Source organism: Nipponia nippon, unplaced genomic scaffold (genome assembly GCF_047370975.1).
Source record: "Nipponia nippon isolate SJK-2023a ecotype South Korea unplaced genomic scaffold, ASM4737097v1 scaffold_12, whole genome shotgun sequence".
In the NCBI taxonomy this organism is placed as follows: domain Eukaryota; kingdom Metazoa; phylum Chordata; class Aves; order Pelecaniformes; family Threskiornithidae; genus Nipponia; species Nipponia nippon.
In genome coordinates this window covers 23,888,019-23,911,886 of record NW_028262313.1, presented here as the reverse complement: position 1 = coordinate 23,911,886, position 23,868 = coordinate 23,888,019, and the positions used below count along the sequence as shown (strand labels likewise).

General features: G+C 54.0%; 3 protein-coding genes across 13 annotated transcripts in view; 2 read left to right on the top strand and 1 right to left on the bottom strand.

Moving 5' to 3' along the window:
* Nucleotides 1-3,460, bottom strand: part of OPHN1 (oligophrenin 1) — a 69,892-nt gene extending 66,432 nt beyond the window's left edge. For 3 of the 6 annotated variants that reach the window (XM_087749230.1, XM_087749231.1, XM_087749232.1), the window contains exon 1: nucleotides 2,794-3,460. In XM_087749230.1, coding sequence (XP_087605356.1) covers nucleotides 2,794-3,445 — 652 coding nt within the window. In that variant the 5' untranslated portion in view covers nucleotides 3,446-3,460. Of the gene's footprint in view, nucleotides 1-2,753 lie in introns of all 6 variants that reach the window. The other 3 variants (XM_087749233.1, XM_087749234.1, XM_087749235.1) reach the window with 1 other exon arrangement.
* Nucleotides 3,437-9,570, top strand: YIPF6 (Yip1 domain family member 6). 2 transcript variants are annotated; one of them, XM_087749238.1, is made up of 7 exons: nucleotides 3,437-3,571; nucleotides 4,294-4,422; nucleotides 4,954-5,032; nucleotides 5,438-5,480; nucleotides 6,531-6,656; nucleotides 6,763-6,920; nucleotides 7,517-9,570. In XM_087749238.1, exons 1-7 carry the CDS (start codon nucleotides 3,533-3,535, stop codon nucleotides 7,633-7,635), a joined length of 693 nt encoding a protein of 230 aa, XP_087605364.1. In that variant the 5' UTR covers nucleotides 3,437-3,532; the 3' UTR covers nucleotides 7,636-9,570. The 2 variants fall into 2 exon arrangements, with proteins under 2 accessions (XP_087605364.1, XP_087605365.1); XM_087749239.1 differs by lacking the exon at nucleotides 3,437-3,571 and adding an exon at nucleotides 3,592-4,098.
* Nucleotides 9,571-9,702: 132 nt separating this feature from the next.
* The window catches only part of STARD8 (StAR related lipid transfer domain containing 8), an 83,483-nt gene continuing 69,317 nt past the window's right edge, over nucleotides 9,703-23,868 (top strand). Inside the window, exons 1-4 of one of the 5 annotated variants that reach the window (XM_087749221.1) lie at nucleotides 9,703-12,401; nucleotides 12,514-12,587; nucleotides 13,253-15,421; nucleotides 16,684-17,216. In XM_087749221.1, the coding sequence (XP_087605347.1) occupies nucleotides 15,316-15,421; nucleotides 16,684-17,216 (639 nt within the window). In that variant the 5' untranslated portion in view covers nucleotides 9,703-12,401; nucleotides 12,514-12,587; nucleotides 13,253-15,315. Of the gene's footprint in view, nucleotides 17,217-23,868 lie in introns of all 5 variants that reach the window. The other 4 variants (XM_087749220.1, XM_087749219.1, XM_087749223.1 and 1 more) reach the window with 4 other exon arrangements.

Genomic DNA, 23,868 nt, shown 5'->3' with positions numbered 1-23,868 from the left:
CGCGTGAACCGAAGGCCCTGCAGCGCTCCACGTAAAGTCACTTTTTTCCCCTATTACTTGGCAACCAGAAAATAAAAGGCAACTCTGGGCAGCCTCAGGGTTTTGAGCCTAAGCGCGGACCGTGTTTATGGCAGATCACGTAAAGCCCAGCAGACCCTGTTTTCCCGCAATGGGGAACTGCATTTCTTTTCTTGGTCGTCCGCATGAGCATTGCTGCGCTTGCATAATTCACGCGGATGCATGTGTTTGTATCCAGGCTGTGCTGCGCCCGAGTCTTTTGTTCGGCCGTTTCCATCACCACGTCAGGCTGAAGAGCCCGCCAGCTGGAGACAGCAGGTGCTCGCCGTTTCTACAAGTCTGAGCAAAACGGGGGATTGATTTGCTTTAAATCTTATGTCGGAGTTTATTCATTAATTAATCAGCAAACGCAGACAATATATACATCTGTGAAGTCACCAGAGGTCTGTACTCAGTGCAGTGAGTCAACACCTTGGAACAGCTTGGCCAAAGGTTTAACCAGGAGCATGCCTCACCCATGGAAAGGGCAAGGCGGAGGACAGGACCTCTGGACGGGTGACAGGCAGGTCCAGTCGGAACAGTCATCACAATTAACCCTCTACCCTCGATGAAGAAATCTCACTCTCTCCTGGTGAGACTATCATCTCCTTTGCCTCCCCGCTGCTGAGGGACACATCCATCCCACGGCACTGCCACGGGGCAGAAACCAATCGTCAGCCACCGCTGTCACCGGCCGGCAAGCGGGATTTACCAGCCATCAGCCCAAGGTGTTTAGGCAACGGCGACTGAGTGGCCCCAAATTCCTATCCACAGTTCCCTACGGACAGGATTCAGAGAGGAAGGCCTAGAATTTTTGTAAAGTTACCTGTTAACTCAATGGGAGGGGGTGAATCCCTGGCCCCAGCCCCCTCCCCAGCCGTGCCCAGCAGCCTGCTCTGCCCGGCCACCCCCTGCCTGCTGCTTCAGCTGCGCTTTTAAAAAGAAATCAGCACAAAAACTCCTCCACAGCATTTCAGGCAAGAAATTTGGGGTTTCCTGAGTCCTGGGAGCTTATCTGTGCTGCCTGGGTGTACTCCGTTTCCTTCTACTTCTCCCCTTCCTCCCTGGCCAGTCTCACTGGGACGGGTCTGCTGAGCCAGCAAAATCCCCTCACTCCAAGCGCAGCATTACGGTTTACAAACATTAAAAACGGAAACGGTTTTGACCAAAGTGATGAAGAAAAAGCAAAGTATTTACATTAACAAGCAGGCTTGTTAAAATCCCTCAGGTTTTCTCCCCCCCTTCACCCCCAGACTGAGCAGAGATTTGGGTTTTTTTTTAAATACGTTTTAGCATCTCACAGCCCTGTGATGCCTGCTGTTTCAGTCGTACTAGCTTTTGTCTTCACTGTTTTCCAGATGGGCAAACACAGGCTATTCCAGTCATGGCCCTGATAACAAGGAAGCTCTGAATTATTCTTAACAAAAGGGTAGCAGCTAAACCTATTAATACCAACTAAAAACCAACCAGCTGGCAAGAAACACAGCGCACGATCAGTCTGCCCCGCTGATCTTTTTGTTTGTCTTTACTCGGCCTGATGCAAGCGCAGCAGTCATAGCTGTGCTGTCCTACGCTTTTGGCCATGTTTTTATGCACGTTTATAAAAGCGGAGATGTGAGAGACGACACAGGAGAAGTGTATCTACAGCTCTTGGGGAAAAAAGAATTCTGTGCAGAAGGACGGGTGAGTAAAGCGTTAAACCGCGGGAGTGCCTGCTTTCAGGTGGCACAGCCTGGTCCAGGTACCCCTGACCTCTCAGCCAGTGCTGCTGAACAAGTGACTTCCTTTAAAGTCAACGCTGAAATCGACGTTTAATTGTAAAAAATTCTCATCATCGTTAAAAAAAAAAGAATAAAACACCCACGACAAAAGAAGGACTACAGACTATTTCTGGACGGAGCCCTCCCACTCTCGCAGCGGGCCACCCCAGGGAAGCGGGGCTGGGTGACGAGGTGACCCGCGCTGCCCCGGCCACGCTCCGCACGGTCTTGGGCGAAGCAGAACAACCGAGCGTCCCGCCGGGCGCCAGATCGTTCTCCTTCAACGAAGGCGGCGCCTGGCAGAGCTCAAGGGGCTCAGCCGCCGGTGCCCGGCGATGCCAGCCCAGCTCGCCCGGACGATGGAGCCCAGCCTGTCCCCAGGCAAGGCCAGCTCCGGGCCGGCACCCGGGCGCGGCGGCAGGCAGAGCGGGCTGCCCGCGGCTGCCGGCCCAGCGCGACGCCGGCAGCTGCCAAGCGCCGGGCGATGGGGACGAGAGGCGACGCAGGCGGCCGCGGGCTGCAGGGGGGGGGGCCCGGGCTGCAGGGGGGGCCCGGGCTGCGGGGGGGCCCGGGCTGCGGGGGGGGGGGGCCGCGCTGCAGGGGGGGGGGGCCCGGGCTGCAGGGGGGCCCGGGCTGCGGGGGGGGGGGGGGGCCGCGCTGCAGGGGGGGGGGCCCGGGCTGCAGGGGGGGGGGCCCGGGCTGCAGGGGGGCCCGGGCTGCAGAGTCGGGGGGGGGGGCCCGGGCTGCGGGGGGGGGGGGCCCGGCCCCAGGCGGCTGCCAGGAACGCGCCCGCCGGGCTGCGCTCAGGGCGCGGACACCCCCGCGGCCCGGGCAGAGAGGCCCCATCGCCGGACCGCGGCCCCGCGGACCACGGGGCGCATCGCCGGCCGCGGGGGAGGCGGCCCCGGCCCCGGCCCCTTCCCGCTCCCCGCTCACCCCGTATGGCGGCGATGAGCGCGTTGCCGTCCTTGATCACCTCCTTGATGAACTTGTTGGTCCGCTCCAGCTCCTGCTCGTAGCACTTCAGCCGCTCTCGGAAGTCGGGGCTGTCCAGGTAGCAGTCGCTGAACTCCAGCGGCGGGTGCCCCATGGCTCCGCGGCGGCCGCTCCTCCCGGCACCGGCACCGGCACCGGCACCGCCGCGCTGCGGGGCGGGCGGGCGCGGCTACGGGGCCCTCCCTCCGCCGCGGGCGCCCCTCGCCGCGGCCATGCCGCCGCCCCGCCGGGCACCGCCCCCGGCCCGGCCCGGCCCGGCCCGGCCCGGCCCTGCCCCGGGCGGGGCCCCCGGCCCTCCCCCGCCCGCCTGCGCCGTGCCGTGCGGCGCGGGGCCGCTGCTGCGGGGCGGGCTGGGCCGGGCCGCGCCGGGCGCTGGGCTGAGGCGACCCCCGCCCCGCCGCCCCCCGCTTCCGGCCGCCCCGCCGCTGCCGGGACTTGTAGTTCGGCGGGGCCGGCGGCGGAGCGGCCAACACCCGCGGCGCGATCGCCGCGGCGGCGGGGGCGGCCCGGCGGGGCGGGGGCGGCCGCGGGCGGGGTCCCCGTGCGCGGCGAGGGCGCCCCCTGCCGGCGGGGCGGAGCGGAGCGGGGCGGAGCGGGGCGGGGGGGGCGAGGCGGCCGGGCCGCGTTGCCATGGACGCCCCGGCGGCGCGTGACGCGGCGGCGGCGGCCGCGCGCGGTGATGACGTCCCGACGGGCTCCACGTCGCCCGGGCGGCCAAGATGGCGGCGGCGGAGGGGAGCGGCGCCGCGGGGCCGCTGGTGAGCGGGGCCGCGGTGCGGGGCCGGGGCCGCGGGCGGGCCGGGGCGGTCGGCCCTCGCTCCCCGAGGCAGGGGCAGGCCCCGCGCAGGGCCGGGGGAGCGGGCGGGGGCCGGCAGGGACGCGGAGCCGCCGGCCTCCTGCCGCTCCCTCCCTCCCTCCCTCCCTCCCCGCCGCCCGCCCGGGGCTCGCCGAGGGACCGGCCGGGCTGTTCGCCGTTTGCTTCCCCCTCCGGGAAGGCGAGTGCTTCGGCCTTCCGCCGGGCGCAGGGAGCCGGTGGCGTTACCGCTCGGCGCTGAGCAGCCCCGGCCTTGTGCTCGGGGCCGGCGCCGTTTCTCCGGAGCTGTTTTCCCCCGGAGCCCATGCGAGGCGGCGTCCCCGGGTGCGCTGCTGCGGCTGTGCAGCCCTCCGGCGTTGCGTTCCTTAAAAACCGTAGGAAGCTTTTTACTTCCATTGGTGATTGCTGTCCAAGGAGCGGACGCAAAGCAGGTTACCAGGAGTTACTGAAGAGGAGAGAACTGCGTTGCTTGTGCGTGCCTGCTCACCGCTTTAAACTGTGTTTAAATCAGGCAGACAACGGCTGGGCCCTGTTGTTGCCCGTGCTATTAAGCGTTGTATCTTTGAATTCTGAGCCGTTGTTTGCGTCCTAAACCCAGCTGAAAACCATCTGAGCTATGAGCTGGTTTGTACTTCTTTCTTTCTAAAGGTTTTAAAAAACATCTAGTTTGCAGGTCTCGCAGATGTGTCGATATCTGAAGATATTCCAGTGGAAGGGGAGATTACTGTTCCCGTCGGATCTCGCTCTCCTGACGAAGACTATTCCACACTGGATGAGCCTGTTAGGGATACTATTGTGAGTCTGTGCCTGTTTCTGTGGTGAAACGCATGTTTTGCTGATATCTTTGGCCAACTGTTATGCAAAAGCTGTATTTTTGCATAGCTCTGCTTGACTTGTGCTTCATCGTAAGTCTGGGGATTTGTTTAGGACTAGCTATGTAAAATGAATTCCTGTGGGTCAAAACGATCTGAATTATGGTCCCAAAGTTTCTCTGTGATCTCAAAATCTTTGCAAGGGTCAAGGCCTCAGATGAAGCTTGGAACAAAACTGTCCCAGCTAATAGAATTTTTCATTACTTTTCTTTTCCTAGAGAAGCAAACAAATTTTGTTCTTAATTAGGTGTTCTTAAAGGATAAAATAAAAAACTGCGGTTGTTACGGATTGTAGAAAAAGTAGGCATTGTTTGTTGCAGAGGATGCTACAGAAATCTTTGGGTTGGATCCTATCTAGTTTTACCATCAATACTTATCTTCTATCTTGCTGCTTTTAGTTGTGAGCTGTAATTTTTATGAAGGGACAAACTGAAGTGTTACTTCTTTATTTCAGATGAGAGATCTGAAGGCAGTTGGGAAGAAATTTGTCCATGTCATGTATCCGAAAAAGAGCAGTGCGCTCCTCAGAGACTGTACGTATATTTCAAACCTTGAAAGGATGTTTTGCCAAGAGGCTTTGCCTACATGGAAAAGGAAGAGTTCAGGGGAACAGGGATGCAGAAGCGTCTGTTCTATGTTCCTTCTGTTATTGTGGAATGCTGCATAGCAGACATGAAAAATCAGAGTGTTACCAAAGCTCTTTAAAAGTGGAACGTGTGCCGGGATATGTACAACAGGTAGCTTTAACGGTTGGCAGGCTTTGAATAGATTAGATTATGGAATATGGCTTATATGGTGCTAAATAAGAAAATTATCAGGAAGTGCAATATGCAAAATGATATATTGGGAGTTGGGAAAAAGTGCTTTATTACTCTCGGGAAAATGAAACTGAGCATCATTCGGTGATACTTATGATTTTATTTTTTCCTTTCCTACAGGGGATCTTTGGGGCCCTTTGGTGCTTTGTGTCTCACTTGCACTGTAAGTACTTGTAGTGGGTGGATCTGGGTTTTTATAGTCTTTCACATTGGAGAAGTGAGAAATCAAAAATTTCTGACTACATGTGTTGAGAAATACTTCATCTGATCCTTCTCTGGTCCTCTGCAAATATTGCCTGTTTAGATTTTCGTATGAAATGTGTTTCTGACACTTCAAGCCCATTAGGACCTCCCTTCCTTAAACTTGGGATTTAAGGGTGAACTCTTCCTAGAGTCCCCTGTCTTAAGAATGATGTTACTGAAAGGTATCCCGCTTCACGTTGTCCTTGATGCTAATGCCTTTGGCCGACTGTGACCCTAACCTGCAGGCCAAAACCTTTGTCTGAGCGCTGCAGTGCGCGTGCTCCGTATCCTGGAGAAGCGATGGAAGAAGAGAGGCTGTTGTAGATCATAGACGGGAGATGATGGTGGCTCCCAGCGGTTTCGGGTGCTCCACTGGAGCATAGGAGCGCAGATGTGCCCGGGGTGGGATGGAAACGTTGGTCAGATCTGTCAGCTAATTGAGGCACACCTAGGTACTCAATCTACAGAAACCATTCAGTAACATGTTGGTAAAGCTTCAGCAGAAGTACGCAGTGTAATTCAAATATTCAAATCAATGCACGCTCACTTATCCAGGCTTCGTGTTGCTTGTGCCCTGTAGTTATTACAAGCTTTCCTTAAGGCTTTCGTGTTTTATCATGCACGGCACTGCCTGCTTTGAGAGGTTACCAGACTTTTGGTACTTTAATTTTCATCTTTTAGCCTGTTGTCCGTGGTTTTCTTTTCCTCTGTATGCTTACACAGTCCTCAAAACAACTAAACAAATGGACTGAAATGCCCTCAATTGAGCCACAACCATTTTCCTTTTCTATACAAAATCGAGGGTGCTACTGAAAATAACAGATGAAAAATAATCAGTCTGCAGCCTAGCTATAATCAGTCTGCAGCCTAGCTGGGGATCGATGTTTCGGGCTCCCGTTCTGTCATCTACTCCAAGTCTAAAAAAACTCGGTCACCAATTGCATATGATTCCTTTTGTCTGTTACAACAGGATGCTTCAGGGTGGATCAGCAGACAGTAAAGATGACGGAGGGCCGCAGTTTGCTGAGGTCTTCGTCATCATCTGGTTTGGTGCGGTTATCATCACGCTAAACTCAAAGCTTCTTGGAGGAACTATGTGAGTGCTGGTTTATTTAGTAGCAGTTAAAATGCTCCCATGCATGGAGTTTCTGCAGTGCTTCGGTTTGACTACTTTTTTCCCTATTTCTGTCTCTCCTTTCCAGATCCTTTTTTCAGAGCCTGTGCGTTCTGGGTTACTGCATCCTGCCCCTGACAGTCGCGATGCTGGTGTGCAGGCTGGTACTGCTGGCAGGTTCTGGGACCGTCAGCTTCATTATACGCCTTATTGTAGTAGTGGCTATGTTTGGCTGGTCAACGTTAGGTGAGTACCTTTTTGCATTTTAGCGCCATTGCGTGGACCGAGTAGTGCCATGCTTCAGGAGGTAGATCTGCATGCGTTCGGTTGGGTAAAGCCAGCGGATGTTGTAGTTTAAGGTGCTTCCTAGGCTGCTGAAGCGTTGTAGAAATAGTTCTTCCAGTCCTTGTGTTGGCAGAGATTCAGCCTCTGCCTATGCTCCTGTTGATTTTCATGGTCATATGCAAATTGCCTTCGGCAGAAGGATGATTATTTAATATGAAACCCCATGTGAGACTACTGGGTATTTTATTCTGTGATCTATGTTATAAATACTATTGGAAAATGCTAATTTCATACAGATGTATTTGCATGATTTCTCCTGTTCTTAATCTGTAAGCCTGACTCTTGTTACAGAATGTTAATCAGCATTTATGTTTCGATACGATAAAGCAAGCTTTAATTGGTGATTATAGACCATTGGTATTGAGCAGTGGATTGCTGTTTTCTCTTTCAACATAATTGTAATGCAGATCCTAATTCAAAATTGTTAACATCTGCAGCGGATCGTAGACTTTCAGTTTTATGCTGCTCACATGTCAAGTCTTTTTCTTTTTCACCAGCATCTACAGCTTTCCTGGCAGACAGTCAGCCTCCAAACCGCAAAGCTCTTGTTGTGTACCCCATCTTCCTCTTCTACTTCGTTATCAGCTGGATGATTCTCACCTTTACACCTCAGTGATCTCCGATCCGAAGAGAAGAGACTCTCTAATACGGACTGAAGTTTTCTCATGAGCGCTGCAGTTAATCATTGGCTTTATCTCTTTCTAATTTATATATAGAGATAGCTACTGTAAAAAGGCAGGTTATGGGATAAAGCCAGAGAACTGCAGAAATCGGTCGTTTGTGTGTCCCTCTTTTTGAAAGATACAGAGGTCCAGCTGCTGAGGGGTTTTTTATTTAGCCCTGCTCTTTAGTTGTGTTAAATAAAAAATGCCCACTGTGACAGGGATTATTCCACCTGAGGAACAGAGCAGGAGATTCTGGAATTTCAAGACGTTGGGTAGATGAAGGTGAAGTCACAGGATCGCACGGCTTGGCAGAATTCTTGCTTGTGCTTGGATTCTCACTGAAGATGAATATGCCTTAAGAAATAATGGAACTGCATTGCTCTTATGGGTTGGGTAGGGAAGAAACGTGTTTGACTCCTGTTCTTTTTCATTCACTTACAGAGTGGTGAAATGTACATGAAGTGCATCCTAGGACTGTGAGCGTTCACTTTGAAATCAGATTTCAGCAAAAAATCAGTTGGGTCCATTTTACAATTAATTGGAGCTGGGTGGAAGGGAGCTGCCTTTGCTCATGTTCGTGTATTGTGTATTTATGTTTCATCCCTTCGTCTGTCAAGAAAGCGTGTTTCAGCCAAATGCCTTCAGCACTGTAGTTACACTGACTAATCCACGTATGGTGTGAGAGGGAGCGTGTTTACACTGGATAGTTACAAATCTTTTCATGTGACCGTAGATCAGAGAGTTAAAAGTCCTGGAGAAACAGTCAAGACTGGTTTGCAACAGGGACGTAGCTGTCACTCTGCATGCTGAGAAGGGAAAATGGTCTGGAGAGTTCCAAGTAAAGTGTGTGTGTTTATATATATGTGTTAAAAAGAAGAAAAAAAAAAAAGGTTTGTGAAGTAAGTTGAGGTTTTGATACATAAAATATTTGGGTGCTGACTTACCACACCAGGACTTACGCCCAAAACTTTTAAAATGGGTTGGAGGAAGGAAACTAAGTCATGATGAAGGTGGTGGCTGCTATGAAGTGGGATATGAATTCCAGTCTTAACTGCTGGTCTGTGACTTTTCGTTTGGGTGTTTACATGGACAGCGTTTTGGTGTAAACGTGTACAAATTTGCCTATTGTTTCTTTGTACTTACAATGAGATGTGAGAAACTTTTCTATAGGGTTTTGCCTTTTTTTTTTTTTTTTTTTTTTTTTTTTTTGCTTAACACTTTTTATAAAGGGGGAGGAGGTTTCTCTCCAATTCCCTGTAGGTGCGCTTATGTACCTTGCCTGGAGAACCACGCCCAGGCGTACAGCGTGCCACTTTCATTTCAGCATAGGGCTTGAGACCTGGAGAATTGCTTTTTGAAAACTGTACAGAAATTATTTATGTTGTCCGTTATTTTCAGTAAGCAATCCAAAGGGAGAGCTTTGAAACATCTGGGGGTGAAAAAGCTGCTGTTAAAATGTCTCTTTTCCTAAAAATGAGCATCATGTTTCCTTTTTCCCATAGTAATGCAGATAGACCGGGAATTGATGTACGCGGGTCCTGCTGAGGTGTAAATATGCGTAATTTATATGTATGTATAAAAGTGCCGTTTCTGCTATAAACGCTGTAAGTATTTGATAGTTGGGATGGAAATTTCTAAATGTGCAGGTTGAAAGCGCGTTTTCGCGTTTCTGGGAGCGTGGAGAAGCGGGACGGAAGAATCGGCCGCTCTCCGCAGGGAGCGGGCTTTGCTGCCGAGCAGCGTTGCCAGCGCGCGGGAGGCGGGCGGCTGTGCCTGCGGCCGCCCTCGCGCCCCCGCCCGTGGCTGTCCCGAGGCGCTGCGAGAGGGTACGTGGGTATAAAATGGAAATGGGGAATTTTTAAACTTCCATTAAATTATTACTGATACGGAATGTGATTTTTCTCTGAAGCGTGCAGTTTTCCATTCATTTAAATGTTAGTTTAGCTTTATGAAGCGGAAAAGAAATATTCAAGGGAAGTAAATAAAAAAAAAAAAAAAGAAAGTCAAGGGATGGTAAAGCTACTGATGGCTACAGTGGGATTCTTTGAGCCAAATCTTTCTTTCCTATTGCAGCACAGGAATTTAACCATACTTTTAGAGAAACCCCTGGAATTCTATCTCTGCAGTGTCCTGTGACTTAAGCTGATACTCTGTCTGAAAGATAATTGGAGTAACATTTAATTGATCCAGTATCTTTTTGCAAAGAAGGACAACGATTTCTAAGAGGAATTAAAATCCCAGCTTTTTCCTTGCTTGTTTTTGACTTAGATACAGGTCTCATGGTGGTTGGTTCTGTAACATTGCTCTTGGCTTATACAAGAGAGAAAATTATTTTTATATTAACTAGATTTACTTTTCAACTGGTCGCTGAAGTTTTTCATTGAGAGTGTTTTTAATCTGAAAGAATATGCAGAAATATACTGGTTATATGGCGAAGGTGTCAGTTTGTTTGTTTTTTGACTCATGGCAATCCTTTAGCATGGAAGCCATCGTCTTCTAAAGCTGTAAAATCTTTAAGGGGACTCCTATCACTAAAGATGTAACTTGCCCTAAGGTTTCTGCTGGCAGGAGGCAGGTAGGAAACTAGATTTTCTGAGTTTTCATGCCTCCGGTTGAATAAAGTTACACATCTTGCGAACGGTGGTTTTTTAATCGTCGTGTCCTCTAGCAGAGAGTGGGGGACGTTGCCGTCCTCGGCCAGCAGTTCTGCTTGCGGTAGCCCGTTGCCCGGTTCGCCTTGCTTCTCTCAGCTTTCTGTCGCGTGCGGTGTGCTTGGTGCCAATGCGCCTAAAATCACGCGGTGTATCTTGTCAAAAGTGATTTCCCCACCACAGCGTTGTTATTGGTTCTGGAAGAGCTTCACTAAGAGCGGCTTGGGGCCTTTCAACCTGAAGGTGATAATCTATGGGAAAACTTAGCAGCCCTTTTATTAGAGGAATGTAATTGCTTAGAGGGCAGGGAGAGCAAGCGATGAGCAGCAGTGCAAATGAGCGTCAGATCGATTGATTGAAGATTAACTCTCTTAGGTGACTGCAAAAAATTCAGAAGCCAAAACTGGCATTTGTTCCTCCGCCAAACGCTGATGTTCTGCAGAGCCACCTCGTTTCTTGCGCCGGCTTGTCCCTCGGCCAACGGGTGGTTCCCAAGGCAAACCAGATGTGGGCGCATGGAAGCACGATTGAAACGTGTGTCAGGTTTAGGCAAGTGAAATACCTCGAGCTCATTTGGTGTTCACAGAGTGCCTAGAATGAGTGTTGATGGTTAAAGACCATCCTTTAAAACGGTGGTCTTACGCGAGAGAGGGGAGAGTGCCTCCTCGCTGAACGGCACGGCGTCTTGGGCAGCCAGTTACAGAACGCGTTCCTCCGAAAACGCATGCCGGTAAGTAATCCTTCTAACCACCACGTATATTTTTAATTTGTTATGAAAATGTATGCGATAACTCAATTGTCATCCTTTCCAAGGGGAAAAAGTCTCTTCTTGTTTAAAGCCGGCTGAGGGAAGGGTAGCAAGGAGAAAAGCAGATGTCTTGCCTTTAATGAAGTGTTTTAACTTTTCTGTAGAGAAAGTGGATGATTTTCTGATGCGTAAACCAGGCTTGCTTTCCTACTAAGAGTTTTTTAATACTGTTTGTCAGCTGAAGTTGTTGTACGTGTTTGAATCTGAATTTAATTTTGATCTATTTAATACCAATGAAAAGAATTTATTTGTTTTAACTTTAATATTTCTGAATTAAAGCACACTGAAAGGCACGGGAGCAGTCTTAGGTGTGGATGAGGGTACCGTGCCCGCTCGGCTCTGGTGGGCAGTAGGGCACGGCGGTCCCGCGGGGCCCTGCCCCCACCTTGGCCGGGGAAAGGCGTTTTATGCAGCCTGGGGGTTTGGAGCGAATTAAGAGAAGGTGGAGCAGAAAAGCAGCTGAATTCTGTACTCCTGTGCCTATCGAATGCTTTTAAGCGTTTAATCTGTGTGTCTGTGCTTCGGCGAGCTCATCCATGCTGGTAGAAACACCAGGGTGAGGTGTAAATCCCTTTTCCCTCTGCGAGGAGAACGTTGCTGCTATTACAGACGCACCTAAGTGTTTGATGTTCTATGTTTTAGCCAGCTGTGGTAGCGTCCTCTTGGAGCAAGGACCGGGGTGAGCATTTGGTCTGCGTGTGTTGGGCGGCTGTCCTGTGCCGGGCGGTGCTGCAGGGACCAGCGCTTGTCTCTTCTGGGGAGGCAAAAAAGACCTTGAGGTTCCCGTTACAGGTCCAGGAGGGAGATGCCCAAGTGCCAGTAACGCTGTTTGCTCGTGCTGAAATCTTGCCCGCGCTCCTGTCAGGCACCCGTGCCGGCGGCCGCTCTCGCTACCTGTGGCTTCAGGGGAGGGAGGTCTCGGTAGCCACCTAAGCGGTACCGCTCTGCCCAAGGGGTGCCTACCGGGACGGGGTGCACCAACAGTAAAGTATGAGGGGACTAAACGAGGCATGGGTGAAGAGGGAGCAGCAACTTGGTAGCAAGGTGGCCTAATAAATGAACAGCAATTAAAAACCATCGCTGACCAGTACTGGAATTTGAAGTACCTGAAGTACGTCCGTGGTCTTGCTCTGTGCCGAGGGGTGACAGCGGGGACTCTCCTGCAGCAGCTTGGCACCTTGGCTGAAGAACCGTCCATCCAAGGTGGTGGCCGTGGGGACGCGGTGAGCCGGCAGCTCTTCGGCTGGAGAAGGCCAAGGTGTCCCGGCGGTCACAAGAGGGCGGCACGACCTTGCAGTCCCTTAGAGCTTGGCTTTTACTCTCTCTTGTTTTTTTTCTTTCCCTTGGCTTTTTCTGTTCCGTCGGAGGAGATTTCGGATGCGGCAGTCCGTTTCTTCGTGTCATCTGCTTAGCGAGGACAACTGCTTGCAGGCAGCCTCGGGAGGTGGGTGCTGAGCTTCCGACCTCGGCCATCGCCGGCGGGCGAAGAGACTGGTGCTGTCGTGCCTGACCTGCTCCTGCTGCAGGGGCTCCACCTCGCCTGCCTTTTCTGTAACACTTGGGCAGTTTTGCACAAGAAGATTACTTTTGTTCACCAAGAGGCATTTTTTTTCAAAAGCCTATTTACTATGGCAGTGGAGAAATGATTAAGCGTGTCTCCCCCACCCCCCCTCGAGATGATGACAATCAGGATATGCACTAACGTTACCTCACTTAGAGTTGTGCGTAGGAAACCATTAAGACCTCCTGGATTATTTCCAGTCAATTAATGCGTTTCTGCTCTGAAGCGTACCATCCTCTTACACTTCTGCGTATCGCAGAGCAATTGCTCCCTGCAATTTCTGTTACCCTTGCCCAAGTCATCGGTGGGTGGAAAACGGAGCAAATTTTAAGATTATTTTGTACAGTCAGCGTCAGGGCTTATTAGATGCTTGACATTTTAAAATTGGTCTTACATAAGCGCATGGCAAATTTTAAGGTAGTCTTGCTTTTGGAGCCATGCTAGAGTAATCCGAGTGCCTCGCCTTGCAAAAGCGATGTTATCAAGGGTATCAGAACTGTCAAAAAACTCGACCTTTTCACAGAAACAGTGCTTTGCAATCTATTTAGCTCTGCTCCTGGAAGCAAAATTGTTGCACCTGAAGGAACTGCTCTGAGACCAGCCTGGTTTGTCAGCAGCTGGCCCGCGGTCCAGTGCTGATGCTCATCGAGCAGATGGGTTGTTGCCGCCTCCTCCTCGACAGCCCGCGTGAGCTTGCCTGTCATTGGTGCAAGGGGGAGGATGCTTCGCAAAAAGAAGAGTGGAGCTGAAGCACGAGTGCAGACTGACTGGTAACGAAGGGCTTAAAAACAGTAAGATTTTGCCAGTGACTACAATGATGTGTCTTCTGTGGGTTTGGGGTTTGTTTTCTGGAAACTTTGTATATCATTAATGTTGGTCAATATTAACTTTTTTTTTTTTTTTTTGCAAGGTTACCATAGACAAAATGACTTCACTCTTCAGTGCAATTTTTAAGAATTGTAAGTAATTTAAAGTCAGAAAATCGGCGTTGGGAAGTCCGGGTGACAGAAGAACCAAGGGCCGTAGTGGAAGCTGCTGCATGGGAGTATTTGAGAGGCGCTGTAGGACAGACCAGGCGATGTGCGTGGTTGGGCCGCTTTTTACTGGCAGACGCTGTGTTGCAGGATTGAATGAGAGGTCTCTGCCTGTATTTTAATAGCTAAAACACAAATGGTGGGCATGTACCCGTTTGTTAATCAGACTCTTCTGAATACGCCTCTTCAGTTGATCGGATGGTTGGAAACGTTGCCCTCCGTCACCCACGTTCCTCTTCCAGCTGGGAGGGAGCCACCTTCTCTTTCTCCCGCCCAAAGGTCCCGGCGTAAGAGGGACCTGCCCTTCCGCGCTGCGGGGACACGGTGCGCCCTGCGCCTTCCTCCTCGCGTGCAAACTGCAGCAGAGGGGGGACCTGAGGCAGCCCAAGCCCCTTGCCCCTGGGCCGCCCTGCTTGGCCAGGGAAGGGTGAGCCCGCGTGCAGGGTGCTGCGCAGCCGGGCTGCCCCGGGGAGCAGGAGGAGGAGACCCCAGCTGTGGTGCAGGGAGGGGGGGACCCTCCACCAGCGAAAGGCCCTCGGTGCGGCCGGGCTGAGCAGGGCTGGGAACACCCCACCTCCCTCGGCGCGGCAGCCGCGACCGGGCGGTAGGGCCCAGGGTGGCAGGTGAAGTCCCCTCGCAGCAGCTCAGGGGTACCCCCTGCGCCCCCAGAAGCTGGAGGCTGCAGTTTTACCAACACGTTTTTTAGGATTTTGTTTCTTTCTTTTGTTGTGGCTTTTTTCCCCCTCCAACTCGTGTGCAAATGTTCTGAAATGCACGTTCACGGCCCAGAAATGAAGGGTCGTGGTTTCTGTTTTGTTTTCCTCCCCACAGAGACAAGCCCTTGCTCCCAGACAGAGCCAGCTCACATCCTGGGGAAAGTTGAAAGGCTGGACTCCCCGGGAAAGCAGCGGGGCCGGGAGCCCTGGGCTCTCCGGGCTGGCGGGAGCGGGCATGGCTGAAATCCCTTCTCGGAGAGGCAGCAGCTGGTGCTGGGGGGTCCGTGCTTCCCGCGTGCCTGGGGCCGGCGGGGCGAAGGGTGCTGCAGCCCGCTTGCAGGCAGGCAGGAGCGCGGTTTCGTCCTTGGCAGCTGCTCCTGCAGACCGCTCTGAGCCGTGGCGGGGATGCTCTCCCAGGGAGCAGGTCTGGCCTCTGGTCTTCCCGCACACTGTGGGGAACCGGCACTAAAAATGCAGCTTTTCTGCTCGAAAGAAGGGGTTCCTGGATGCAACTCGGCAGTTAGGCATGCCACTTTATTTGGATAAAGCTCGAATTTAGCATTTTTTTTCCCCCAAAGCTAATCTTTTAAGGCTAATATTCTGTGTGCTGGATTGTACCTTAGGGCAAATGAATGGTGCAGGTAGCAGCCAAGGGAATGATTTTCCTGGTAAAATCAGGGAGTGACTCACCCAGTGAGCCCATTGACTGCTGGCCCAGTGAACCCGTGGCTCCTGACCTTTGCCTTTCTCGACGAGTGGCTGCTGAAACGGCTGCGGGAGCTGGAAGTCAAGCTGGAGACTGCTAAATCTGCCCGTCGTTTTTACTCTGCCCAGAGGCAAGGCTGTGTGCCCGGAGCGTGCATGCCGAGGCCTTGCCCTTTGGGGTGCTCGCTTCCCCCGGGAGCATGGCGGGGCGAGCCTTTCTGCAGGCAGCAAGGGGAGCTGGAGGCCGCGCTGAGCAAAGCAGGTATCTGAGCAGAGACACTGGAGGATAGTATCGCTAACGGGAGCGGCAGGGAGCTCGGACCGCTGGGGCTGCTGGTGTCGGCAGACGTGGGGGTCGCTGCGCTGCTCTGCCGTCAGCTCCTCCGGGGGCGATGCCCGTCTGCGCGGGGGCTCGGCGTGTGCGCGGCAGGGGACGGGTCCCTGAGAGACGGGAGCGAGGAAACCCTTGGTTCCAGGGTTTGCTCTAGATTTTGTTCTCAATCCTACTGAGAATAAAAAGCTATAAAAAAATGCACTTGCTGATGCAGGAAGCATAGCTTCATTATTTCCACCTTGGTTATTTTCCTTGAACCTTGTCACCCTCTGCCTGCGTTTCAGAGTTCAAAGCCATTCGCTCGTACAGGAAAGCGAACAGGGACGGTTTTGTTCAGTGTGTTACAGCCTCCCTGTGCCTGGCACCTCGGCACATCTGGCTCTCCAAGCCTTCTGTGTCTGACAAGCTGCTGTTTGTGCCGTGGGCCGACGCGAGGGAGCTGAATGTCAATAGGAGCCTTAGGGACAGCGAGGCAGAGGCGGGCGGGCAGCAGCCGGGCAGACTCCTGCCGCCCTGATGCTCTGTGCCCGTGCGGGAGGAGACGGAGCAATCGCCATCTCTCTCGGCTGAACTCCTGCATGGGCAGAAGGCATGGCCCCAGCTCCTCCCGGGAAGCCTGAGAGCATCTCCTGGGCTGCGCTGGCTTGAAACAAACCTTCACACAGCTCCCAGGCAAAACGTGTCTCCATGAGACCTCTGCAAACCCCATCTCTTCCCCCAGCGCTGTGTTGCTGGCAGTGGGAAGAGCATAACGTGAAACACAAGCTCCCTCTGAAAGGGTAAAAGGAGCTCTCTATTTTAAGAGAGAAACGAAGAACACAAAGGTGGGGAAAGGCCGAGCGGTGGTCCCAGCGTGACTGCATAGATAGCATGGTTTGCAGGAGGTGTGCTAGTGGATGACATACAGGGAACTGCTACAGAATGGACAGCTCTTGCTGACTACTCTTGTTCCAGCGTGTACAAGGGATTTTAAAGCACCTGTTGACCTGACTGCAAGTTAGGCCATCCGAGCTCAGAAACAAGTGGTGCAGGGTCTGGATGCTCCAGTGAGTAAAGCATGGGCATACCTGGAGTCAGGACCGTTACATCCCTTTCTAGTCAATTGGAATGGAAAGGAAAATGAGGAAAAGCAAAATAAATGTTGTCTTCTGGGTGAGTCTTGCTAAGAAGTTATGTTTTTGCATTGCCAGTTTTCCCTTCGCTGGGCCGTGGTTTCTGTCCACGGACAATGGAGATGAGTGCTGAACGCCGAGCAAAGCCGCCTATGCCTCAGGGCCAGCGGGATGAGCTTCTGACCTGGTGCTCTTCAGCTGACGAGGAAGATGAGGAAGGGGTCTATGGCTTCTTCTGTCAGAGGAGCAGCGAGTGCAGTCCCGAAGATGAGCCTGACTATACATCGGCAGATGATGTCTTCTTGCCCTCCCTGGGTGGATCTTTCCTCAGGAGAACCTGGGAGCATCGTCCAAGATTTATCAGCCTCCCAGAGGATCATGCAGGGTGCAGAGGGGATGCTACAAGCAAGAAAAAATTTGTCAGCAGTGGTGAAGTGTTGGCCTTCGATGAACTTTCTCAGAGAAAGCACAGGCATGTGCTCGAGCATGAGGAAACGGATCCAGCACGGCTGCCCGAGCTGCTCTGGGCAGACCTGGAGAGAGACCACGGCATCCCGGACTGGGAGGAAGATGAGGATAACGCCTTCTTGTTGCTTCCTGGGGAAACGAAGGTATGGCCCAGCCAGCTGGTAAGCGTATCTGTATTTCGGGCATGTTCACAGCCAGAGCTGAGGCACCTCAGAGCGGCGGTGACTGTGGGTGCCCCTTACCCGCACCCCGCTACCCGCACCCTTGAGGCGCCCGGCTGGTCCTGAGGTTGGGCTGCTCTGGCAGATGTCGAGTGTCTTTGTCTTCTCTGTACCCTTAGCCCCTGCTTCAGGCCAGTGAAGTGCAGTTCAAATCCAGTGCCTGAAGCTGACTTCGTACCCTTTAGCAGTCAGTCTTACGCCCTGCAGGTTTCTACCCAAACAGGACCGGAATGCCTGCTCGCCCTGAGGCGGCGGTCGAGGGCAGCAGGGACAGCATCAAGGGGCTGAGGGCAAAACGTGTGCCCCGAGGGCTTGCAGGAGAGGCTGCTGGGACAGGCAGCTCTGGCCTGGGGAGCCGGCGCCGGCTGGCTTCCTCCGTGTTCGGGTCTGGTCGATTGTGGGCTTTGCTCAAGGCTTCTCCTGCGGCTGTGGACCAGCGGGCTCCTGGGGGGGCCCCCGTGCTTGTTGTATTTGTGCTCCTTGTGCCACGTGGCTGTCTGTTGGGGTCCCAATATGATCTCTGTCCCCCCTTTTAACCCTCTCTGTTTACAAGAAACTTATACGAACATAATTACCCTCGAGGCCTCCGGCTCCCTGTTAAATTTGGTTACAAAGGCTGAAGGGCTCCGGAGCCCTTAAAGCAGAACAGCCGTGCCAGTACACGGGCGCGGACGGAGCCGTCGGACAAGCCCTGTCCCTGCGGCTGTTCCCCAAGCACAAAGTGGGCAGAGGGGCTCCCGGCAGCCCCAGCCCCGCCGCTCCTGGTCCTGCTGCATGCCAGGCCAGGCCTTCTGCTCTGCTTTCCCATGCAAAACCGCTCTGCTTGGTTTCTCTTGTAACCAAAGCTGCAATGAAGCCGTTGGACTGGGCGCTGCTGTTAGGACGGCTCTGCCATTGCCGCGGTGGCTGCTAGCACGCTGTGCCGTTTTCCTGCCCAGCCTCGGCTCTGTTTCACCTTTGCTCCTGCGCAGGTTCATTGCCACGTTCATTGCGCGTCTTCCTCTGATGTGGTTCTGGTAAGCGGTGTCTGCTCCCGTGCTGAGTCAGGCGGTTACAGCCCTGGCCAGGCAGGTAGGATAGCAGCGGTAGCTGCTGCACGTCCTGCCTTGCCCCTCCCTTGGCTACGGCCAGGACTCAGTTTTCCCTGGTTTCCAAAGGAGTCTGTGTGTCTGCTGCCGTGCCCTGTGTTGGGTCTGCTGTACCGGGCACCAGGAGCAGCGTGGCACTTGATCAAGCATGCGTGGCTCCCGTCCAGCCCTGGAAGCGCCCTGGGGCTGCGGTGCCCGTGGGCACGGGATGGGCGCTTGCTGTCCCCCAGCAAGAAGTGTCTCTCCTTATTTGTGCAGTTGATGGCCTAAAAAGCGAGCATCGTTGTGGTAGCGATTTTGACTGAAAGGGTGTCAAGAGAAACTGTGCCTGATGCTGGTTTGTTTTAAATGCCTTCTGCAATGCTCCTGAACGGGAAGAGCGCTGCGCAGCTGCCCTGCGCGTTTGGCGTGCCCCCGCCGCTGCCGCCCGCTCCGTGCTCGCCGGACCCGGCTGCCTCTGCCCTGGGACCCCTCTCAGCTTTGGTGTGTTTTACTGTCGGGTGCCTGCAAGGTCGGCCCAGCTCTGGCGGGGTTTGACTGCAGCTGCCGCAGCAAACCTGGGCTCTTGAGGACGACCCGGGAGCGTTCCCAACCTCCGGGCTCTGCGCCATGGTCCTCGGTCCTCTTGCGAGGAGGCTTGCTTGGCCAGGCAGCCCTGTGCTCGTGGTGGCAATCCTCCAGAGACCCCGGAGTGCTGGAGCATGGCGGCAGAGCCCAGTAAGCCAAACTGGGCACAGGCTGGCTTGCAGAAACCTTTGGATCCTGTTGTCTTTGTGCTTCCGCGTGCTCCGGGGATGCACACGCTGGTGCTTGGATCCATCAGCCAGTCTCACTCCTGGCTCCGCACTGGGTGGAAGCAACGGTGCTGCATCCAGGGACCGGCGTCCCACGAGCAGAGCGAGAGGCTGTGCTGGACAGGGCTTGCCTCTGAATTCGGGATGTGGAAAACTCGGGACATGGATGGTCCAGCCCTGCGCAAGTGAGCGGAGGCTGTATGTGAATTCATCACACGGGGTTAAACTTGCAAAGACCTGCCCTTGCTTGCAGGGAGCAGAGCACTGCACCTGACAGAGATTCCTCTGTCTTGTTAATTAATCCCAAACCTCGGCCAGAAATGGGGCTGGGATCTTCCCCAGACAACAGCTGTTGCTAGAACGATGAGCGAAAATGTATGAGTAGGTCAGATCTAGTTTATTAAATGGCATTTAATTGCGCAAGCCTGAAAGACAGATGTGTCCCTGTTGCCTGTGATTTATTTTTTTTTTTACCTGCTGAGTTGTTGGCTGTTGGAGGCAGGTAGCCGGGCACCGGCAGAGCGTGTCCCTTGCACCCAGCCAGCTGCTGGCCGTGCGTGTGCACGCGTGCGTGTGCACGGGTGTGCTGGTGCCCCTCGCGTGATGCCAACCCGCCCCGTGCTGTCCCCGGGCAGGGGAGGCTGGCTGCGACGGGGAAGGGCTCCCAGGCTCCCCAGCTAACTCAGCTGCGTGTCTGGGCCTGAGCTCGTGCGGGGAGCGCGGGCGCTCGGGACTGTCCCTCTCGGCAGAGCCAGGCCGTGCCCCGGGCTGTCCTCCGGCTGTTAATAGCACAGCCCTTTGCCTTTCCTATACATTTGCCATAGGAGCCTCCCTGCTCTTGCTAATAATAAGAGATGCTCGCAATTCCTTGTGCTGGTCTGGCGCCTGCCTTCGGGGCAGAGGATTAATGTCCCAGCCGGGCTCTGGCAGCTCAGAGATATTCCCATGGGGAAGGGAAAGCTGCCTGGTGAGCGTTCTGCTTATGCCACTCTTGTATACGTAAAAATGTAGCCTGTATTATATTTCTTTTTATCTTTAAGATGCCTATATGGAAACTATGGCATAGCAGCGGCTTTTTGCTAGAGTTCTGCCTTGCGTGGCAATCTCTGCAGACTCTTCCCAGACACTTACTCTCAGGTGCTTGAACATAAATAGAGTTAAAATCCGTTAGGTATACAGGTCTCAAAAAAAGCCATTTTCCTTCTGTATCACTTGGGTCTATTTGTAATTTAACTTGTCTATAGTATCTCAAAAACATTGCCATATCAGTCATGCTCTTTTAAATGTGTTTAGTGCGCTTCCCCCACGCTGATCCAAAGCCCTGGGCACCGCAGCATCGCGCCCCGCTTCTGGGGAGAGCCAGGACACGCTCGTTGGCACGGCTCACGTTTTTATGTTAATGGCATTTACTGGTGCAAACCTCCTGTTGTTGAAGTCTTCGAGCTTTCTGGCTGACAGCTGCAGGCTTATAGATCCATCGAAATCCAGTGAATCGGGGCAGGAGCACTCCCCAGCTTGTGCATCAGAAATTCCACAAAAACATCGCTGACTATGTATTTCAGTGATGTAGTCTCTTGTTTAGTGAAATTGAAGAGTTTTGCCAGTCTGTGAGGATTAGTCATCTGAAAAGTTTATTTAGCTTCTGTGTGTATACTAAATAAACCGGTATTTGTAAATACATTCACTGGTATTTACAAACCAGAGCATCCTTTGTGGGGAAATGCACAGATTCAGCCTTTGCCAGGACCTTTGAGGGGACTGGGGAGGGCGGGGGGCTTCTTGCAGCCGTGGGTAAGGCAAGGGGCCCTCGGGTCGCCTGAGTCGTCCGAGGGAGCTCAGCGTGTGTCCGGGCTCGGAAAACGTACCTGGGGCCGGAGGGGGAGGCAGCAGCAGGATGCGAGGGCCACGCGTGCTGGGAGAGGGTGACGTCCCGCTCCTCTGTCTCAGCCCCCGACAAGGGGCCTGCCGAGGGGACGCCGCGGGACCAGCTGGCTGCTTTGTTGCTGTGGGGTGGGGGATTTGCATCTTGGGCCCCAGAAGGGTTACAGGGGTGCTGCCCTGCTCACGGCACGTTTCCTTTTGCCGCAGGAGCTGGCATGTGGGGATTAAGTAATTGCCTAATTGTCCGTCAGAGAGGGAGGCTTTCCCGCGGTGCTGGGCCTCGGTGCAGCCTGCGGCAGCGCGTGGCATCCCAGCAGCTGAGCGCCTGCCCGCATCCTCCCTCGCAGGCAGCGCCCGTCCCCGGCAGGAGCCACAGTGGAGCACGCCGCAGCCGCCTGCCGCTGATGCCGGCTTGCTTACAGGGAGGAAAGCCTCCCCAGGGGCGCTGGCGCGGTGCGCTCGGGCAGCAGTGGACCTGGGCGCGTGCCCCCCAGCCCGGCGGGCTGCTTGCCCCGCTCCGGTCCCCGCGGTGCACACGGTAGCTGCAGCCCAAGGAGCGGGCTGGTTTGGCAGGTGAGTGGCATGTGCCCAACAAGCAAAGGCTGGGGCATTTCCCCTTGTCCCGGTCACACCACCAGCCCAGGCGGTATATTCATAGCTTCTCTGTCCCTCCTCAAAGTAGAAGCAGCAACTGTTCTGCTAGAATTAACTCTCCTTTATTGTTAAATGGTTTCTTTGTTTGCACGCGTGCCTGTGTCAAGGCTGATCACGTTGGATCTTTTGTAATCAAGCCTGCATTGGTCAAAACTGTTCCCGGCATCCCACGGCATCCCTCCTGGTGCTGCAGGCCCCCTTCCAGGGTGCCGCTCTCTGGCGAGAGGGGCTGGCCCGCTCCCCGGGGCGGATGGGTGGCAGAGCCGTGGGTCCCTGCCTGCCTGGGCTGGGGCCGCCACCAGCGGGACGTCTGGCAATGTCGGGTTGAGCAGCAAAGGCCAGGAGCCCCGTTATGAGCGACAAAATTAGGTACCTGTCCCAAGAGATGACATGACTTCTGGTCGAATGGTTTGTTCTCAGAATCAAAACCAAAGAGTTTAGACTCACCTGTTAAAAACAAAATCCGGATCTTAACAGTTTTCTCATGTTCCTGAATGCACTGTTGGAGACTGGAGCATGCACGTTGGGATTGTTTGTAATGAGGAACTTTTTAAGGGAAAAGCAGTGGTGGCAGGCGGGCAGGGATCTCGCTCCTCGCCAGCAGCAGAGGGCAGCCCTGGGGCAGCGGGAAGCTGGGGAATGTCAATGTCTTCTGCTGCTCTTCAGCGTTCACATATCTCAGCAGGCTTCTCGTGGTCCAGCCGTTGTGCTGCCTGGTGCCTCACCGATAGCAGGGCAGCAAGCCCAGCAGAGACCATTGGCCTCTCGGCTGGAGCCCAGTGCCGAGGTCTGTGCTGGGGATGGCATCGCGGCCCCAGCCCCGGCCGTGGGTGCTGTGTGCCGGACCTTCCTGGGCAGAGCCCCTCGCCCAGGGGCACGGGAGGGCTGGGCCAGCCCAGGAGGGCTTCAGCCCTGTCCTTGGAAGGGCACGGTCTCCGCAGCCTCCTGGGTGATGCTTCCCGTGGGCAGCAGGTTTTACGCCTTCTCCACCCCTTCTCTCGCCACCTGAGCGGTGTCGCAGCCCCTGCCCGGCGCTGCCAGCCCTGCCCCGTCAGCACCCGCCCAGCAATTCAGCGTTATTAAAAGAAAAGGGTTACTGTTCCCGCTATGCTAATAAGGCAAACGCCTGCTCTGCGAGTAGCTGCTCCCTTCCTGACCTCAGGGAAATGCCTGCACACAGCAGCAAGTGGAAAATCACTGCATGCTAATGGCTCGCTGGGGCTGCTCGCTGGTGAGGCAGCTTGCCCCCTGCTCACGCCTCTTCAGACGCCCCACGTTTTCCCGCAGAAGCGGGGCCAGCCCTCGGGAGCAGTACCAGCAGTGACGGTGGCTTCTCTTGCCGGTGGGGACGTTGCCTGGCAGGCTGCCAGCCTTTAGCTGTTATTAATACTGTGCCCGGGTGCTGCTGAGCAGCAGCCGTGATGGCAATAGCTCATCAATGGGACAGGAATAGCTCCTGGCCGCAGGCCTGTTCGAGGCGACATGGGATCCCCTGGGGGATGATCTGTTGTGAGAAGAGGCTGTACCTCTCCTCCAAAATACCGGCCCTGTCCCATGAGTTTATGGAGAAAGCGAGACGTTTGTCGCAGAGCGGGGTCTGGTTGGTGAGCATCCTGGTGTCCATCCCAGCTCTGGGCACTGTGGGCAGCAGACGGGCAGGGCTGGCATTCACACGTGGAAAACTCTTAGCGAGCCTGTACTGTGTGGAGTTTTCCTTAGAATCAGCCTTTTAAAGTTAACTCGAGTTTAAAATGGGCGTTCCTGTAAGTCTGAAGGTGATAGTGATACATAGAGAGAGAGAGAGAGAATGAATAGAAATTGCTTTTGTTTTTCCTGTGGATGTCTGTGGAGCAGGTATATTAAATGTTGGGAAGAGAAATGTAGCAGTGGAGCCTGCGTCCTGGCATCGCTTGGCAGAAATACCCGCTTTGGTGTGTACAGGCTTCAGCCACTTTGCGGGGGATCCAGTCCCCGGGACCTATTCTTACTGAGGGTGGTATCCTGGTATGCTGGAGAAGGATCCTAGATTTAAAATTACTTGAATGCTTTTGGGATGACTGGCTAGGAAGAAGCTGCACAAGTATGCAGAATCCTCTGTGGTTTGTCTCCCAGGTCCTGGGAAGGAGACAGCTTTCTTCTGTTTGCACTAACTTGGGG

Excerpts from the sequence above, each read along its gene's own strand:
- YIPF6 (XM_087749238.1), top strand. The coding sequence starts at position 3,533 with ATGGCGGCGGCGGAGGGGAGCGGCGCCGCGGGGCCGCTG. Across the intron at positions 4,423-4,953 it reads AGCCTGTTAGGGATACTATT|ATGAGAGATCTGAAGGCAGT; the intron begins GTGAGTCTGTGC and ends TCTTTATTTCAG. Across the intron at positions 5,033-5,437 it reads CAGTGCGCTCCTCAGAGACT|GGGATCTTTGGGGCCCTTTG; the intron begins GTACGTATATTT and ends CCTTTCCTACAG.